Source organism: Equus asinus, chromosome 14, assembly GCF_041296235.1.
Source record: "Equus asinus isolate D_3611 breed Donkey chromosome 14, EquAss-T2T_v2, whole genome shotgun sequence".
NCBI classification, from domain to species: domain Eukaryota; kingdom Metazoa; phylum Chordata; class Mammalia; order Perissodactyla; family Equidae; genus Equus; species Equus asinus.
In genome coordinates, this window is record NC_091803.1 from 33,493,583 (window position 1) to 33,514,607 (window position 21,025).

The following is a 21,025-nucleotide window of genomic DNA, read 5'->3' on the forward strand; positions in this document are numbered from 1 at the left end:
AGGGGGTTGTTAAATCTCCTTATTTTAAGAAATGATAGTGATAATAGATAGCACGGTTTTACTTTTATAATGTTTCTAAGCCTATGTCATCCAATAGATTTGTTTTCCCTTTTTTTCTGCTTCAGGCTATCTAAATACTTGGAATGGTTTACAAAGCAAATGCACACAGTTAATTTGTCCTCCAAGGGTTCACAACTACATGAAAGAAACAGACATATGTATTTTTTAATGTTTTTCCTTTTAGTTTTTTTTTTAATGTTGAGAGAACATTGGTTTTATAATATATAGATTTCAGGTGTAAATCATTATAATTCAAACTCTGTATATACTACATCGTGTTCACCACCAAAAGTCTAGTTTCCATCTGTCACCATACAAATGACCCCCTGTACCCAATTCACCCTACCCCCAACCCCCTTCCCCTCTGGTAACCAACAGTCTGTTCTCTGTAACTATGTGTTTGTAGACATACGTATTTAATTTTAATATAAGGGAGACAATGCTAAACAGAATAATAGAAGTCATAGTACTATAATGGGTGATGTGAAACTTTAAGTCCATCCCTTGGAGTTCTGTAACACTTGATGAAAAACTTATAATTTGTAAAGACAGATTTTTCTTTCTAAACCAATGAACTAGTAAGGCTTTTAAAAACCTTTCTTTTTGCAGGACAAGAAAGCAAGCATCAAGTACTGGTTTGATTTGATAAGTCTGTTATCAAATTCTTTTAAATTCAAGTAGTATTTGTACGGTGTCTGGTCACTGTAATACTATAGTAATTGATACCACTGAGACAAATAGGGTTTTTTCCACTACTTTTTCCTCTAACTTCTTTATTAGGTTTTTGTACACTTGTAAGAAATACTCAATGGGATGAGGTTTAAAACACAATAAACTAAAAGAAAAAAGTACTCAAGATCTCATTACTCAGACGTACTCAAATGACATTTTTCTATACCTACGAATGCACATGCCCGGATATATACATACACACATAAAATGCAAAATCAAGATCATACAATAATACTACATTGTTATGCAACTTGTTTTTTAAATGATTGATATATATTCATTTTAATATCTATATACTTACATCATCACTTCTGACAATTTCATTTCATCATACCAATGCACCACAGTTTATTGACCACTTATTTAGATTGCTTTAACTTTTTATTATTATAAACAATGCTGTGATGAACACTATTCCACATATATCACTATCCATAAAGGACAAAATTTTAGGTGTAGAATCTACACATTTTAAAGCTTCTTATATATCTGCCAAATTGCCCTTTGGAAGGAGTATACTAATGTACAATTCTATGTCAGTTTACAAGATCTTCCTATTTCAGTACATATTCACCAAGACTGAGTATTTTTTAAAAATATTTGCTGTTTTATTTTTAATTCCTTTGAATTAATTTCACCATTTGTAGTTATTCTTTTGTGAATGTTTTTATCATTTGTCTAATTTTATACTGTTTTCATATTTTTCTTTTTGATTTAGAAGACATTCTTATTTATTATAATGAACCTTTGTATCATTTGTCTTTTAATTCTGTTAAAGTATTCTCTGATATACAAAATGTTTAAATTTTATTTAGCCAAATATTTTCCTTTATGGTTTCTGTATGGAAAAAGAAATAAAGGTAATAAAACATCCATTTCCCCAACTCAGAGAATTAACCACTTTCAACATTTTTACCTTGAGCCAATTTTTAAAATATATTACAAATAAGTTTAAATCACTTTGAGCAAGATTCATAATCCCATTTCTCCCCATTCCTTTCATCAAGTCAATTATGACATTTGGTCTGTAATCTTCCAGATATATTTTTTCTTTTCTTTTTTTTAAAGATTGGCACCTGAGCTAACAACTGTTGCCAATCTTTTTTTTCCCAAATACCCCCTGGTATACAGCTGTATATCTTAGTTGCAGGTCCTTCTAGTTGTGGCATGTGGGATGCTGCCTCAACGTGGCCTGACGAGCAGTGTCATGTCTGTGCCCAGGATCCAAACCGGTGAAATCCTGGGCCGCTGCAGCAGAGCACATGAACTTAACCACTCAGCCACGGGGCCGGCCCCGTCTTCCAGATATATTTTTAAATAAACTTTTAATTATAGAATAGCTTTAGGTTTACAGAAAAGTAGCACAGATAGTACAGAGAGCCTGTATACCCCTCACTCAAATTTCCCCTATTGTTGACATCTTTCATTACCATGGTACATTTGTCACAACTAAGAAACCAATGTTGGCAAATTACTGTTAATTAAACTTCCCATTTTATTTGGATTTCACTAGTTTTTCCACTAAAGTCCATTTTCTGTTCCAGGACTCCCCTCCAGCATACATTATATTTAGCTATTCTGTCTCCTTAGTCTCCTCCGATCTGTGACAGTTTCTTATATGTTTGTCATGACCTTAGACGTTCTGAGCAGCACTGATCAGGTATTTTGTAAAATGTTCCTCAGTTTGGGTTTGTCTTATGTTTTTCTCATGGTTAGATTGGGGTTATAGCTTTTGGAGAAGAATATCACAGAGGTGAAGGACCTTCTTCCTCACATATTATCAGGGACTACACGATATAACATGAAATATCACTGAGATGAATCATCACTTTGATCACTGGTCAAAGTAGTATTACATGAGTCCATACTGATGTAACTAGAGGATTGAATGCATAAATGGAGGAGAGACACAAATCTTCGTTGCAAAATTCCAAATAAGGTTTGTAGATACTACTCCCTCCATGAGGTGGTGCTCGATCCCTCATGCCCTCAATTGAGTATGGGCTGTGTTTAATGACAGGCTTCCAAAGAATACTGTAGAGAATGGGGAGAAAAAGTAATTCTACAGTGGAGAAATCAGATATATTTTAATAATTTTGTATACACATTTATGCATTGTAAGCATGTACAGTTTTGTTTTATGGGTTTAATCTTCTATATAAATGGTATATTTAACAGTCCTGCAAAATGCTTTTCTTCCTCTAAAAGAGTAAATGTTTTACATCTCTCCTTTTTGACGTTTGTATAAAGAGAAATTTAGTTCATTCCCTTCAACTGAGATATAATTTCATTACATATGTATCATATTTTACTAATGCATTATATTATTTATTCTAATATTTTGCTATTGGCTATTCCAGTGAGTATCTGCCTTCAGAGCAAATACGTATTTCTCTAGATTATATACTTAACAGTGAGATTTTTGGGTTGTGGAAAGTGGGTCTTTGCAGTTTACTGGATGTTGCCATGTTATTCACCAATGTGGTAGAACCAGCTCATTGTATAATCAGCAGCATTTGAGAGTTCCTCTTTCCTTTTCATCAGCACAACACTGGATTTGCATTGCCAAAGTTATTTTGCCCATGCTAAGTCCTTTGTATTGAGACATAAATTTTAGAATCAGCTGATCAGTTTTTACAAAAACGTCTTCTGGTTTTGATTGTGGTTTCATGGAAGTAAAGATCAATTTGGAGAGAATTTACGTCTTTAAAATGTTGAGTCTTCTTACTGAAGAACACAGTATATCTCTGCATTTATTTCGGTCTTCTTTAATTTCTCTCAGTAATGTTTTAGTGTATAGATCTTACACATCTTTTGTCACATTCATCCCTATTTCATATTTTTTGATGCTATTGAAAATTACACTGTTTTTCTATTCAATTTCAGATTGTTCCTTGCTAATATACAGAGAAACAATTGACTTTTTGATATTTTATTTTCTTACCCTGCTGCAATGAGTAGACCTCCAGTAGAATCTTGAATATAAGAGGTGAGGAACATCCTTCTTTCTTGTTTCCTTTTTTATTGTTAAGGAAGATTGGCCCTGAGCTAACATCTGGGCCAATCCTCCTCCATTTTATATGTGGGACGCCTGCCACAGCATGGCCTGATAAACAGTGTGTAGGTCTGTGCCTGGGATCTGAACCAGTGAACCCTGGGCTGCCAAAGTAGAGCATGTGAGCTTAACTGCTGCACAAACACGTGGACACAGGAACATCCCTTTCTTGTTTCTCAACTCAGGGACAAAGCATTCAGTTTTTCATCAGTAAGAATGATGCTAGCTGTAAGTTTTTTGTAGATGCCCTTTATCAGTTTGAGAAAAATCCCTTCCATTACTATATAGTCATGCCTCACTTAATGAGGAGATGGTTCTGAGAAATGTGTCATTTGGAAATTCTGTCATTGTGCAAAATATCATAGAGTGTACTTACACAAACTTAGATAGTATAGCCTACTACACACCTAGGCTATAGGACACTAATTTTATGGGACCCTGTCTTATCTGTGGCTCATCATTGACTGAAATGTCACTATGTTGCACATGACTGTATTAATGAGAGTTTTTATCACAAACAGATGTTGCATTTTGTCACATGCTTTTTCTGCATCTAATAAGAAGATTAAGTGGCTTTTCTCTTTTAGTTTCTTAAAATGGTAAATTACATTAGTTGATTTTTGAATGTTAAGATGTTAAATCAACCTCGCATTTCTGGGATAAACCCTTAGTTATGAAGTATTATCAATTTTATTTATTATCATATTGTTGAATTTGATTTGCTAAAACCCTTGTTAAGAACTTTTGCATTTATGTTCCTGAGAGATATTGGTTTGTGATTTTCTTTTCTTGTAATACCCTTGTTTGATTTTGGTATCTGGGTAAAACTGACTTGATAGAATCAGTTATCAGACATTTCCTCCTTTTCAATTCCTTGGAAGTGTTTTTATAGAATTGGTATTATTTCACCCTTAAATGTTGGGCAGAATTCACTAGTAAAGCCATCTGCACCTCTAGTTCTTTTGCTTGTGAGAGATTTTTAAACTATAATTTCAATTTCTCAAATAGAAATTAATGACTATTCAAGGCATCTATTCCTTCTTGAGCAAGTTTTGATAGTTTGTATCTTTTAAGGAATTCGCCCACTTCATCTAAATTGTCAAATTTATTGACATAAAACTGCTCATATTATTCCCTTTTTTGTCTTTTTAATATCCATAGAATCTGTAGTAATGTCACCTCTCTCCTTCCCAATATTCATAATTTGAGTTTTCACTCTTTTTCCCTGTCAGACTGAATATCAGTTTACCAATTTTATTAATCTTCTCAAACAATGAACTTTTGGTTTCATTGTTTTTACTATTTTTTTCCTGCTTTCTGTTTTATTGGTTTCCAGTCAGATATCATTCCCTTCTTCTGCTTACTTTGGGATTACTGTACTCTTCTTCTTTTAGTTGCATAAGGGGAAGACAGAGGTCCATGAATTAAGGAATTTCTTTTATTCTAAAATGCAGTACTATATATTTCCCCCTAAATAATGCTTTAGTTATATCCCACACATTTTGATATCTTTGTTTTTTCATTCAGTTCAAATACTTTCTAATGTCCCTTTCACTTTTTTTCATTGACCCATGGATTAGTTAGAAGAGTGTTATTTAATTTCCAAATATTTGGAGATTTTCCAAAAATAATTGTTATTAATTTCTAATTTAAGTCGACTGTGATCAAAGAAATTCTCTGTATGATTTGAATACTTCCAAATTTATGAAGACCTTTCCTCAAAAAGTCACTATATAAAGTGTTATGATGTAATTTTAATTAGGTATATTCCTAGGCATTTTGTTTGTTTTGCTATGGTGAATATCTTTTTTTCTTATCTTATATTTCCTCAACTAGTTATCTACAGTTTGTAGAAATGCTATTGATGTGAATATGTTGATCCTGTGCCCAACAACCATACTGACTTCTCTAATTATTCCTAAGAGTCTGTGTGTGTGTGCACATCACACACATGCATACACATATATATTATTGAATTTTCTAATAAACATATAATCTAAAATAGCGACCCTTTTTTCTACGCCTTTTTATGGCATAGACATTTATTGCTCTGATTAAACACCTGCCACTATTCCACATTTTCCAAGCCCTTTGCAGCTAAATGGGGCCACGTGATTGGTTCTACGTAATGGGTGTGAGAAGATATAATTTGTGTTACTTCTGGGCAGAAACATTTAAAGGCTCTTCCCTCTGCCACAGTAATTTGAAAGACAGGTGTTGAGATGAGAGAGCCAAGATGAAAGATGTCTGAATTGCTGAGTCAATACACGAAGGATAGATGCCTTTGTCACCCAACTTACACTGTTTTGTGTGACTGCGAAATAACCTTTTGTTGTGTTAAACTACTGATAAATTAAGTTATTGGTAAATTTCTTATTACATATAGCTTATCCGATTTGGACTAATATGCTTTCCAATCTATATACATCCATTCTTTTTCTTCTATTATTCTCTTGGCTAGAACCTTCAGGAAAATACTGAATACTTCTGAACTTGTACCTTTATTATAATTTTAGTGAAGCTTTTATTATATAATCTGAATCAAGCTAAAAAAGTTAAATTCCATTCTTTCTACTGTCTTTGTGCTTACTTTGCTATCTTTCTATATTCTTAAGTTAACAGCATAGTTAATTTTTAAATAATCCCTTATTACATATCCCATTTCTACTAAGCATATTCATATTTATAAATTTTGTAAATTTTCCTCTGAGTACACCTATGTCCATAACCTAGAGACTTTCTTATACAAGACTCTCATTACTGAGTACTAAATACATATAATTAACAATTTTATTTCCTCTTCAATCCATGAGTATTTTGGTAATTCCTTGCATTGTGAGAAATATTCTTCAGATGTTCAGAAGTTAGGACAAGTCTCTGAGCAATTTTTTTCCAGCCATTGTTCATATAATTGTTAGCTCTCAGGATGCAGTAAAGCTTATGATGTCCTTTATAACATCAATTTTTAATTACGTTCTAGTTTCTCCCTTCTATTTCTTGATCATTTCATTGAAAATGCTTGCATATATAAGTAAAGTACAAGTAAAACTTTAGCACTTTCGTTACACCTCAAACTACCATTTTTCTATGCATTGTCCTAAAATTGCTTGCTGTAGTTTGAAATAAAGGCAGAGAGACCATGGGAGAGCACAGAAACAGATTAGTCAGCAGCATTCAAACTCATGAAGCACAATATGGTTTTTGAGAATTCACTGGCTGAGTATACAGCGCAGTATTCTCTTTACTACTGACTGTGAAAAATAAATATATTAACTGCCTGTTTAATACTGTGATGTAATTGTATTCATAAATATTTCAGTATGAAATATTTCTGAAATAATGAGCACTATAATAAAGCAGTGCTGTATAAGAGAACGCATTCCTAATCATTTAACAAACTTAATCAAACAAATAGCAAGCTATATATATAGAGAGAAGTATTTTGTTGTTATTTCACAACATAGTGAACAACAACAAAGGCCTAGACATTTGTCAAGATTTCATTTGTGGTCTAATACCACATATTGATTGTGATTGATATTTATGAATGTTTTATATATATTAGAAAATAAAATGTGCTTTCTGTTTATTAAGGACAAAGATGTGTATGAACGTGAGTATGTGTGTGTATAGAAAAAGAATGAGAGAGAAAGAAACTAACTTAGTAAATCATATTTTTCAAGTCCTTTATTTCCTTATTAATATTTTGTCTACCTCATTTGCAGTTTCTGTGAGAACTGGGTTAAAGATTATCACACTACTGTGAATTTTTTTTATAGAATTCCATAAATTTTTGCTTTATTTATTTAGAAACAAGGTGAAAAAATTCTTACAGTTTCTGGTGGACTATTCATTTTAACTATATAAATTATTCACCTTGATCTATTGTATATAACAATCTACCAAAAAGGAAAAATAATAAAAAAGATTATAATAAATAGAATTCAAACCATATTTTCAGGTTATATGATAGCCTCCATGGAAAACTCCAAAGAGTCAAATGAGTTAAAGAATTTGTCAATAAAAAATTAATAACTAATAGAAAAATTCATATGAAATAATAGAGAACTGTGCAATTTTGGAAAATAAATGTAAAGAGGGGAACCTGCACTAACAAATATTAATATATTTAGCAAATGTAGAATTGCCATAAGAATAGAAAGCCCAGATCTATAGACAGCATTGGAAATTCTGGAAAGAGACATCAGTTTATCTAACAATCATAAAGAAAGCATTTCAAGTACATTGCATTGAGATAACAGACTAACTAGTAGGGGGAATATCTTGGATTCAATCTCTATCTCATGCAACAAAATTAATTTTAAGTGAGTGAAATAAATAATGCTAAAAGAAAATACAAATATTTATCTAGTTTCAGAATTGTCAATAATTCCTACACGTAAACAAAAAAACTTATAGTAAATATTGATGTATTTGAATATATAATAGTTTTAGACTTCTGAAATAAGAAACATTCAAATGAAAAGGCAATGAAATTAAAAATATTTTATAAAAATTAATGCTTTTCATAGAGAAAATATCCTTAGTATATTCAGAGCACTCAAAAACATATGGAAAATCCTATTGGCTTGGTTTGAAACTGTCACTTACTAGCTTTGTGGGGCTTTAGGGAATTATATGATCTCTCTCTGTTTCTTTATCTCTAAAATGGAAATTATAATACAGAGTAATAGTAAAGGTGGTAATGATTAAATACCAACATATAGAAAGTATTTAGACCGGTGTCTGATACATAGTAAGAACTCAATAAACGTTAACTTTTAACTGGTTCCATAGCTGTTACTGTTGCCTCTGTCAATCTCATCATAATCAAGATATCTTTTATTGGGTACCTACTATGACACAGGCATTGTAATTTTTCCATTATAAAATTGACATCAATCCTCACATTACCCCCTTTAAAGAGGTGAAACTGAAACTGGGAGAGGTTAAATAAGTTGCATGAAGTCAAGCAACTAGTATGTGGTATATAGCCCATGACATGGGCCTAAAATTATCTGACATTGGTGTCCATGCTATTTCCACTAAGCCATGAATATTTAATCGTTAGTTATATTAAGAATACTACTTTACCACAATGTAGAGCTTGTGCATGAACGTGACAAAAACATGATCCCTAAGGAAAATAAAAATGTCCTTTGTGTCTTAATAATAAAATAACATTTTTTAATGGATTAGAGCAGAGAGACGGAGCCAGCAAGAACACATTATTATCTGCTCCCCTGACTGTTCTATCTGTTACTGCAAATTAATCAGGTGGCATTCTGATAATATATGCAATGATCTTTGGTTAACTTTATTAGCACGAGAGTCACTGTCTATGTAAGCACTGAGACTGACAAGATTGTTTCTAAGCCTGAGAAAATGAAGTCTAGACCCCCAAAAAAGACTTTTTGTGAGGTCTTCTGACAGACAACCACTGGCCTTCCCTTAGAAATATCCTGAACTCCCTGGGCACCTTCTCTTTGAACTTTGACACAGTGTAAGGTATTCTCGGAATATAAAACGTGTAACTTACGTAGGTCACCAAGACATGATTAGTCCAAGATTTTAAAATCATTCCCAGTAAAACCTCCAATTTAGATCCAGAACTTTACCTATGACCCCACAATTTCTCTTTGCTCTAGGTCAATCCTAACCCCTCCACCCCCCAAAAGCACAGGCACCCAAATCTAAACCCAAAAGCTTCATATATAATCTTCCTGCCCAATACGCCTCTACCTGAGTGTTTAGTGCCTGGGTTTGGTTGTTTTTTGCAGTTTCATAGACCCAGTATTTGCTCTGAACATCCTGATTCCTAGCTCTCTGAACTGATGCTCTGACTCTAGTCCCATGACTCACAGCAGACTCAGCCCATCAGGGAAGCAAGATGCAAAAATTACTGTGCCTGGGATTCACAGAAGATGGCCACATCTAACAATCCAATACTACTTCTTCAATTACTCTAGCCCCAGACTGCATGGGGTTTCCTTTCAAAATGAAATCTGATTTTAGAGGAAGAGACTTTTTCTCTCTCTTGCCCCCCACACATTACTCACATAAAGAAAACTTCTTCCATGGTAGTGATAGAGACACCAAAACTAGCAATGCCCAGCTCTTCCTGTCTGTCTTCCAGATCAGCAAACAGGTCTTTAAACCTAGAAGAAAGAAGAGAAAGAGCTAGCACCAAAACAGATGGTTTTCACATTAATAATTTTTGTTCTCTATTAATTTCCTTAATCAGAGGGAAAAATGTAGCTCGTTCTTCACTGCAATGCATGTTATAGTTTCCATGCCCCTAATAAATCAGAAATGTGCAACATATAAAGAGAAAAGCTAGCAAATTGCTGTCACAAACTGGTTCTTGGTTTTCTGATAAAAGTATCAATTGGTATTCATTGCTAGTTAAGATTAATTAGCATATATAACATATATAGTTTCTAAGAAACACTAAATCAAAGAGGAAAAATGTTTTCAAATTAATAAGAAGCAGAAGACACTCAAATCAGAAAATGAAGTAAGAATAACAGAAACTAGGGACTGAGAGAGAATTGTTCACTCTCATAAGCAGGGAAGTTCTGTGTCATTTCCAGCAGATGTGATGTGGTGCCACTAAAGATGCTGAAGAGTAGTTTTTATTAGATTTCTCAGTTTCTCTGGTTTAGAAGTTAATGTACCCTAGAAACTGATTCAGTTCTTGATCCTCTCTCTACTATATTCTAAGGGGTGAACCATTAAATACGATGTTAGCTGGGGGTTTTTCATAGATGCCTTTTATCAGGTTGTGAAAGTTCCTTTCTATTCCTAGTTTGTGATGTGGTTTTATTATAAAAGGGTATGGATTTTGCCAAATGCATTTCCTGCATCTACTGAGATGATCGTGTAGTTTTTGTCTATTCTATTAATGTAGTGTTTTACATTGATGATTTTTGCACATTGAACCAACCTTGCATTCCTGGGATAGATCTGACTAGGGCATAGTGCATAATCCTTTTTACACACTTCTGTATTAGTTTTGCTAGCACTTTGTTGTTGTTGTTTTGCCTCTACATTCAAAAGTGACGTTTGTCTGTAATTTTATTTTCTTTGTTTTTGTCTAGTTTTATTACAAGATCATACTAGCGTCATAGAATGGATTGGGTTCCCTCTCCTATTTTGGAAGTTTGTGAAAGACTGTTATTAATTTTTACTTTAAACATTTGGTATAACTCACCACTGAAGCCACCTGAACCTCGTCTTTTCATTATGAAAGTCTTCTGATTCCTAATTCAATCTCTTTAATTGTTAGCGGCCTAAGCAGATTTTAATTTTTTCTTGTCATGTTTTAATACCTTGTTTTTTAAAAGCAGTTTTAGGTATACAATAAAATTAAAAGGAAGTACAGAGATTTCTCATATACCCCCTCCCCCCCACACATAAAGACACCTATTATCAACATCACTCACCAGACTGTACATTTTTTACCTGGGATGAACCTACATTGACACATCATAATCACCTAAAGTCCATAGTTTACCTAAGGGTTCACTCTTGGTGTTCCACATTCAATGGGTTTGGACAAATGTATAATGACATATACCTATCATTATATTATAGAGTATTTTCACTGCACTAAAAATCTCCTGTGCCTATTCATTTTACCCCTCCCAATCCTTGGCACCACTCATCTTTTTATTGTCTCCATATTTTTGCCTTTCCCAGAATGTCATGGAGTTGGGATCATATAGTATATAGGCTTTTCAGATTGGCTTCTTTCACTTAATAATACACATTTAAGGTTTCTCCATGTCTCTTCATGGTTGATAGCTCATTTCTGTTAAATGCTGAATAATATTTCATTATTTGGATGTACTACAGTTTCTCCATTCACCTACTAAGGACATCTTCCTTGCTTCCAAGTTTTGGCAATTACGAATAAAGCTGATATAACATCCATGTGCAGGTTTTTCTGTGGACATAAGTTTTTTCAACTCCTTTGGATAAATACCAAGGAGCATGATTGCTGAATTGTATGGTAAGAGTATGTTTAGTTTTGTAGGAGACCACCAAACCATCTTCCAAAGTGGCCATACCATTTTGCATTCCCACAAGCAATGAATGAGAATTCTTATTGCTCCACATTCTTTCCAGCAATTGGAGTTGTCAGTGTCCCAGATTTTTGCCATTCTAGTCAGTGTGTAGTGGTATCTTACTGTTTTTTTAATTTGCATTTACCTGATGACATATGAGGTGGAGCCTGTCTTTTTATATAGGCTTATCTGCCATTGTATGTCTTCTTTGGTGAGATGTCTGTTAAAGTCTTTGGCCTATTTTTAAATCAGGTTATATGTTTTCTTATTGTCGCATTTTAAGAGTTCTGTGTGTATTTTGGGTAACAATCCTTTATCAGATGTGTATTTTGCAAATATTTTCTCCCAGTCTGTAGCTTGTCTTCTAATTCTCTTGATATTGTCTATTGCAGAGAAGATTTCTTAATTTTAATGAAGTCCAGCTTTTCAGTTATTTCTTTCACAGATCATGCTGTTGGTATTGCATCTAAAAAGTCATTGGCACATCTAAGATCATCTAGTTTTTCTCTTATGGTATCTTCTAGGAGTTTTATAGTTTTTCATTTTACATTTATGTCTATGATCCATTTTAAGTTAATTTTTGTGAAGTGTGTAAGGTCTGTGTTTAGCTTTTTTTGCATCTGAATGTCCAGTTGTTCCAGCACCATTTGTTGAGACTATCTTTTCTCCATTATATTGCCTTTGCTCCTTTGTCAAAGATCAGTTGATTATATTTATGTTGGTCTATTTCTGGACTCTCTGTTATGTTCCACTGATCTACTTTTTTATTCTTTCACTAACACCACACTGTCCTGATCATGGTGGCTTTGTAGCAAGTCTTGAAGTTTAGTGTCAGTCACCCAAGTTTGCTCTTCTCTTTCAATACAGTGTTGGCTATTTGGGGTCTTTTGCCTCTTCACATAAACTTTACCATCAGCTTGTCAATAACCACAAAATAACTTACTGGGGTTTTGATCAGGATTGCACTGAATCTATAGATCAAGTTGGGAAGAACTGACACCTTGATAATATTGAGTCTTCCTATACGTAAAGATGGAATATCTCATTTATTTAGTCCTTTGACTTCATTCATCACAGTTCTGTACTTCTCCTCATATAGAATTTGTATATATTAGATAATATAATACCAAAATATTTCATTTTTGGAAGTGCTAATGTAAATAGTATTGTGTTTCTAATTTCAAATTACATAGGAAAGTGATTGACTTGTATCCTGAAACCTTGCTATAATCACTAATTATTTCCAGAAGTTTTTTGTCAATTCTTTTAGAGATTCTACATAAGATGTTTGTGTTATCTGTGAACAAAGACAGTGTTATTTCTTCCTTCCCAATCTATGTACATTTTCTTGTCTTGTCTTATTGCATTAGCTAGGGCTTCCAGCACAATGTTGAAAAGGAGTGGTAAGAGAGGACTTTCTTGCCTTGCTCCTGATCTTAATGGCGAAGCTTTGGGTTTCTTACCATTAAGTATGATGTTAGCTGTAGGTTTTGTATAGATATTCTTTATCAAGTTGAAGAAGTTCCCCTCTATTCATCTTCTTTTGAGAATGCCAACCAGCTTGCTTCAAGAGAATATCAAGCTAGTAATTACATCTTGCAAGAAGATGAAATTGGCACAAACCTTAAAGGTTTATGGTGAGGACTCTTATTTTCCTCTTCCTTTAGTTAAGATAAAGTTTCCAGGAACAATTACTATTCCTTGTCTCTCCCTTTGATAACTAAGATGGCTAAAATTGTGGCCAAACTGCTGTTTCCTCTGGTTTCTAGAGTTCCTGGCTCCAAGAGCTGCCATAGAGGCCACTTTCTCTCTCTCTCTCTCTCTTTTTTTTTTTGAGGAAGATTAGCCCTGAGCTAACATCTGCCACCAATGCTCCTCTTTTTGCTCAGGAAGACTGGCCCTGAGCTAATCCATGCCCATCTTCCTCTACTTTATATGTGGGATGCCTGCCACAGCATGGATTGACAAGCAGTGTGTAGGTCCGCACCCAGGAGCCAGACTGGCAAACCCTGGGCCACCAAAGTGGAACAAGCGAACTTAACTGCTGCACCACCAAGCTGGCCCCAACTTTTTCTCTTATTATCTTAACAACTCACTTGATTTAACTCACCAAGAAGAAAATTTGTGCCAATAACTTACCATATCTTATTACTAATTAACACCATGCTGTACGAAATAGAAATAAAAATATCAAGCCTAAAAGAAATCTAACTTGTGTTAGATTGGTACAATCTGTACCCTCTGTACCAATAGAGAAATCTTCAGAAAGTAAATTTTTTGAATATTATTTGTCAAGTGGCAACTAGAAAGAATCTACTTGATGAGCTGAGGAAACCTGGAAAAGTAAAAGTGATTTCTGGTAACCCAAAACTATTTATCTAAAGTTCTCTGGGTCCATACCTGTGTGTGTACTCTTTGGGTAGGATAAATGATAATTCAGCTGCAACATTATTCTCCAATCTGGCACTTGGTATATGAGAATGAATCAGTTGGGTAATTTCATTAACATTACAATGACGTTCCTTCACCATAATTAAGTGGTATCCCACACCTGAAAAGATTCATTTAGAAGACCAAAATTTTAAAAATCAAATCTGCCCAAATTAAACATAATCCACTCCCCCTGGAAAACAAACAAACAAAACCTAGGCGCTTGTCTGTTAAAAATTTCATTTCTAAGAGGTATCATGACTGTGCTTAAGAGCAAATGGTCTTCAAATTACCTTCAACTCATTTCTCTTAGTCAGTTCCTGACTCTAATCTTTGGGCTGTTCTAGTTTCATATTCTTACCAGAATTTAAACCTGTTAAAGTTTTATTTTATATCTTTTTGGACTTCTTTCCTTCCATTTTTCTTTAAATACTAATACTTAATGTTCACTTGCCACATTTCAAGACATGTCATTAAAATGGAAACTTCTACCTCAGTATATTAATGGATGAAAACTGCAACATTTTACCTCACTATACTAAGAAGTCTTCCCTTTGTCATATGACAACGGACCACATGGACTTCTGTCACCAAGTTTTTCTGATCCTTTCAGGATTTTATACACAGACACGTGTGTGTGTGTTTGTCTACACATGTGTACACAACTTACTTTTCCTGTCTTGATGCCCTTATTTCTTATTTTGGCATTTATCACTTTAAATTGGCTTACTGTTATATAGTTGAATTGGGCTTCTGAATTCCATATTTTTTTTATTGAGGTAACATTGGCTTATAACATTATATAAATTTCAGGTGTACACATCATATTTTTATTTCTGTGTAGACTACATCATGTTCACCACCAGAGGAAAAAAGGCCCATTTTTATCCTAATGCTTTTTCTTACTTACCCACTTTCCTTAAAAAAGGCGTTCTTTTCTCCGTTGCTTTTTTAAACTCTGTAACTGAAAGCACTCTATGAATAATCAATATACCTGGGTAATAATTTTGTGTCTACAACTAACCTACTATAAGAATATTAATTTCTATATCCTCATCTGTAAATGCAAAGGCATTCAACAGTATGATTTCCTCTACTTATGACTTTCATCAAATTTACATCTACCAAATTAGCCCAACATCCTCTCTGAGCTAAGTATAAAGGGTAAAAGGGAAGTGGTAGCATATGAGAGTGTAAGGCATGGGCTTTGGTGTCAGAGGGACGCAAGTCCAAATCTCTGCCACTTAGTGTATGGTTTGAATAAGTTACTTAAATATGAGCCCCAGTTTTCTGCTCCATAAAAATGATGAGGTTATGATGACTACATAAGATAATGTGTGTAAACATGAAACATAAGAACTCACCCATAATAAACATGAGTTGAATGAATGAATTTAAATACTGAATTAAGTATTTATGGACTAATATCATCCTTAACTGTTCTCATTGATTTGTAGTGTACAGTTCTGAAGCCTGATACATTTACTGGTTTGAGTCATGTAATTTCAGAATTCAATTATATATGATTGTATATTGCTCATTTTTGATGTACTAGTCTTATTGACTAACCAAATTAAATACTTGTCAAAGTTAAGACTATTTTATTCCACTATTCATTCATTTTCTGTTCAATAAGTTCTTGTAGATCAACTTCCAGATTTCAAGAATATTTCATGAAAAAAATTGAGGAGGTGGCCCTATGGCTGAGTGGTTAAGTTCACACACTCCACTTCAGCAGCCCAGGGTCTCGCCGGTTTGGATCCTGGGCATGGACAGGGCACCACTCATCAAGCCATGCTGAGGCAGTGTCCCACATAGCAACCAGAAGAACCTACAACTGAAATATACAACTATGTACTGGGGGGCTTTGGGGAGAAGAAGAAGAAATAAAAATAAAAAAGAAGAAGAGTGGCAACAGTTGTTAGCTCACATGCCAATCTTTAAAAGAAAAATTAAAAGCACTTAACTCATTACACTAGGGGTTTGATATTGATTTGGAAATAGAGAAAAAAAGAGTCAGAAATATCTAGTCACTGATTTTTTTCCCCTACAAGCCATCAATCTAGGTACCAAATCCCTTGTAAGCTTTACTTCATTCCTGCAACAAATGACCACTTTAATAGAAGCCACACAAGAAAAATAAACATGACTTTTGTGAGGTCAGTAAAGGGTATTTTCCAAGATAGACTATACTTACTGAGTCATAATGGGAAATAATTGAATAGATAGGAAATGTCTATATTACAAAGAGCCAATTTAAAAGGTTTGACCTAATGCAATATGACACAGGAAGCTTTTGAGGATCTGTGTAGAGGGACAAAAATAATAATAAAAATCATGTTAGAAGAATATTCTTAAGGCATTAGCATCCAAAAAATGATCAAAGGGAGAGAGACCATATATTTTTTTCAGGAAAATTGAAGAGCCACAGCACCGCAGTGATCCCTTGACCATGATGGCTATGCGGTCACCCAGAACGTCAGCTTCATCCATGTGGTGGGTAGTCAGTAAGATAGTACGATTCTGTTTACACGTCTGAAGGACATCCCAGGTGAATCTCCTCGAGACTGGGTCCATGCCAGATGTCGGCTCATCAAGTATCACTACCTAACGACCAGAAGAATAATTCCACGGTCATTTTTTACTTCATGCTATGCCCATCATGGTATAATATACTATTCATGGGGGACTTATTTAAGCTAAGACACACTATCTAGATTACACTATACTAAGAACTTGGCAAAATTAATAGTAATTTCAAACTCCATAATCTGGGTCAATAAAGGGAATCCCCTCTGATTATCATTTGTGAAGTTCCTTTTAGAGGAGTTAGATTCATATCAGCTCTTAGGTTTGTGTCAGCTGAGTTTTATATTTCAGCTGCAGCAGGGATCCATGTTAATCATTCTTCACCTTGGAGCCTCCTACAAGTGATATAATGATGGAGAGTTTGCGCTTCATTCCTCCACTCAACGACTGTGAAACTACATTACGCTTTTCTATCAAGCCAAAAGCAGTCAGCATTTTTTCAATTTCCACGCGACGCTTCTCTGGAGGTACTCCTTTTATCTAGAAAGAAAAGCCTGAGTTTATATGGTGCTTCCAACTTTATCTTTAGAAAATTCTTACATCAAAACTTTTCTTACACAGCTATCTATAAACAAGACGTTTTCTCTTCCCTTTGCTTCCCTTTATGGTAAAAGAACAGTGCCTCAAAAAAAATGAACTTCCACTAAATAAGGGTAAGGATGTTGATCCTTGGTCACACTGCCCGAAGCATATAAAAAGAGTGGGAAAAGGAATACATCTCTGGCTCACCACACAGTAGAAAGAGAGATGTTCTTCTACTGTCAGGTCTGGAAACAATATGTCATCCTGGGGGCACAAGCCCATGCTTTTCCTGACTTGATCCATGTCTTTGGAGATATCATAACCATTAATATAGACTTTTCCATGGGAAGGAAGATAGAAACCTAGAATTAAGCAGAAGACATGACAGAAGCTTAGCTTCAGTGAGAGAACCTTACAACATACTGTTCATTAGCACCTCACAGTCTACTTATGGATCACCCAAAAGAATTATCAGTGTCTCCTACAGAAGAAACAGTCTGGTAGAGAGTGTCAAGATGGTAGTGTCGGTGGACTTTGAACTCACCACCTCCTATGGACACAAATTTACCACTACTCTTGGAACAATACCCCTGAGAGAGAACTGAAAACTGGATAAAAAGAACCTCCATAATAAGGGACAGTGCTGACTGAGGTGGAAGAGGCAGAAATCCCTTTCTGGAGAGAAAAAATTCACCTTTGAGCCACGGGCCAGGAGCAGCCTTAAGGTATGAAGCCTTCCCTGGAGGAGTGGGAGATCTGAGTGAGGGAGCATTACCACAATGAGCAGCTTTTGGACTCACTGCAACCAAGACAAGTGTCATAATATTTGGCTTTGCTGGCTATTAACAACAGGGAATACCTCCAGAAAAGCTATTGGACATAAGGGGGAAAAAAAGCCTACTCTTAAAGGGCCCATACACAAATTCACTCATTTTTGGAAAGCAACCTAAAATCACCAGAAAGAAAGGTGACAGTCCCTTAGCGAAAAGAGACTCACTTAATAGGCTCTGGGCATATCTCAGTGAGAGATGAGACCTCCCCAGGCTGGGGTCACCTTCCCAGGGACTGAGACATGGGCAACAAGCGTTATTGTCACCTGATACAAGCATGCTGACACAGAAGCTGGCAGACACCACTGGAGTTCTTCCTCTGACCTGTTAGCACAGGAGTCTGCCCAATCCTCTAGAACATTGACTTAATCCAGCTAAGCCAGGGCAGGCAGCCTGCCCTAGAGACTGGCCCCAACCAACAGCAAGCCCTTGGGCAACTTATGGGCCAGTACGGGCAGGGTGTCTGGAACCTCTGTAGTCAGGTGAGTGGGTCCACCTCTGCGGGACAGGGTGTGCGTGAGGGGCAGGACTGCATGGGCAGAATATGTGGGGCCTCTGCAGCAGAGTGACTGTGTGTCCTTTAGTGGGACGAGGTGTGCACATGGGGCAGGACTGTGTCAATGGGGTGTGGGGCCCCGCAGGCAGTGGAACTTATCAGCTGCAGCAGACTTGCATTTCTCAAACAGCCATATAGAGGATTGGCACCACCTTCCAAAGCCTGGAAAAAGTGGGTGCTCCCACGCCTGGGGCTGGCCCCACTCATCTGCAATCCTAAAGGAGCTGACAACAGCCTTGCAGGCCAGAGGCCTACAGCAATTGCAAGGCCCTGAGCCTAGCAACCAGCCACACTGGGGGGCCTACTCACTTAACAGAAAAACTGCAACAGGAATGTGCTATTAGACCTTGCAGCCAACTGTGCTGGGGCCCCCCACATCCAGTAAAGTGACTGAAGGGTCAATAAAAACCACACACAGCTAAGCATTACAACCAGTTGGCCAGAGGGACAGCTTATCCTCCCTAGGCACTTGCAGCAAGAGCAACCCTGCCACAACAGAAGGACACATGTAGCCCACACAGAGCACACTCCTGGAACATTTGGAACTGGTGATGAGAGGGAACACACTGCCAGGCCTCATAGGCATCTCTTACAGAAGATCACCTCTCCAAGATTAGATGTACCTGACCTACCTAATACACAGATATCAGCAGAGAGAAAGAAGCAAAATGAGGAGACAAAGGAATACATTCCAAGTAGGGGAAGAGGACAAAAACCTCAGAAAAAGAAGTAGATGAAACAGAAATAAATTATCTACCTGAGAAAGAGTACAAACTAATGGTCATAAGGATGCTCACTGATCTTGGGAGAAAAATGGATGAACTCAGCAAGAACTTCAACAAAGAATTGGAAAATGTAAAAAAGAACCAATCAGAAATGAAGAATACTGGATGAAGAATGAAGTACTGGAAATGAAAGATTCACTAGAGGGACTCAATAGCAAAATAGATGATATGGAAGAATGGATCAGTGAGCTGGATGAAAGACTAGAGGACATCATTCAAGCTGAAAAGATAAAAAAGTTCAAATAAGGAGGACAGTCTAAGGGACCCCTGGGACAACATCAAGTGCACTAACATCCATATCATAGGTGTCCCAGGAGAAGAGAGACAAAGGGGCAGAGAATCTATTTGAAGAAATAATTGCTGAAAACTTTCCTAACCTAAGGAAGGAAACAGACTTCCAAGTACAGGAAACACAAAGAACACCAAACAAGATAAACTCCAAAGGCCCACACCAAGACACATAGTAATTAAAATGTCAAAAATTAAAGATAAAGAGGAAATCACAAAAGCTGCAAGAGAAGGCCATAAGCTACATACAAAGGAAACCACATAAGGCTATCAGCCGACCTCTCAGCAGAAACCTTACAGGCTAGAAGGGAGTGGCATGATATATTTAAAGCACTGAAAGAAAAAAATGTACACCCAAGAATACTCTACCCAGCAAAGTTACCATTAGGAATGGAAGGAGAGATAAAGACATTCCCAGACAAGCAAAAACTAAAGGAGTTTATCACCAAGAAACCTGCCTTACAAGACGTGCTAAAGGGACTTATTTTAGTGGAAAAGAGAAGACCACAAATTGGAATAAGAAAATTATAAGAAAGAAAATACTAAAATCCCTGGTAAAGGCAAATACACAATAAAGGTAGCAAATCAACCACCTATGAAGCTAATGTGAAGGTCAAAAGACAAAAGTATTAAAATGTTCCATTTCCATGATAAAAGGGTAATGCATACACACACACAAAGAGGTTAAATATGATATAAAAAACATAAAATGTGGGAGAAGGGGAGTAAAAGAGTAGAGCTGTTAGCAAGAAGTCACACTAAAGAGACCATCAACTTAATATAGATTGCTACATATGTAGATCATTATATATGAAGCTCATGGTAATCACAAACCAGAAATCTATAATAAATACGCAAAAAGTTACAAGAAAGGAGCCCAAACATAATACTAAAGAAAGCCATCAAAGCACAAGGGAAGAGAGCAAGAGAAGAAGAGAGGAACAGAGAAGAACTACTAAAACACCCAGAAACAAAGTAACAAAATGGCAATAAGTACATTCTTAACAATAGCTACTTTACATGTCAATGGACTAAATGCATCAATCAAAAGGCATAGAGTGGCCGAGTGAATAAAAAACAAGACCCACATATAGGCTGCATACAAGAGA

At 35.6% G+C, this 21,025-nt stretch overlaps 1 protein-coding gene across 3 annotated transcripts in view; it reads right to left on the reverse strand.

Annotated features, from left to right (window-relative positions):
• Positions 1-21,025, reverse strand: part of LOC106841750 (phospholipid-transporting ATPase ABCA3-like) — a 205,466-nt gene that overhangs the window by 72,545 nt on the left and 111,896 nt on the right. For 2 of the 3 annotated variants that reach the window (XM_070484799.1, XM_014857904.3), the window contains exons 13-17: positions 17,665-17,819; positions 17,260-17,415; positions 16,743-16,953; positions 14,317-14,467; positions 9,907-10,005 (exon numbers count right to left, since the gene is read on the reverse strand). In XM_070484799.1, coding sequence (XP_070340900.1) covers positions 9,907-10,005; positions 14,317-14,467; positions 16,743-16,953; positions 17,260-17,415; positions 17,665-17,819 — 772 coding nt within the window. The remainder of the gene's footprint in view (positions 1-9,906; positions 10,006-14,316; positions 14,468-16,742; positions 16,954-17,259; positions 17,416-17,664; positions 17,820-21,025) is intronic. The other variant, XM_070484800.1, reaches the window with a different exon arrangement.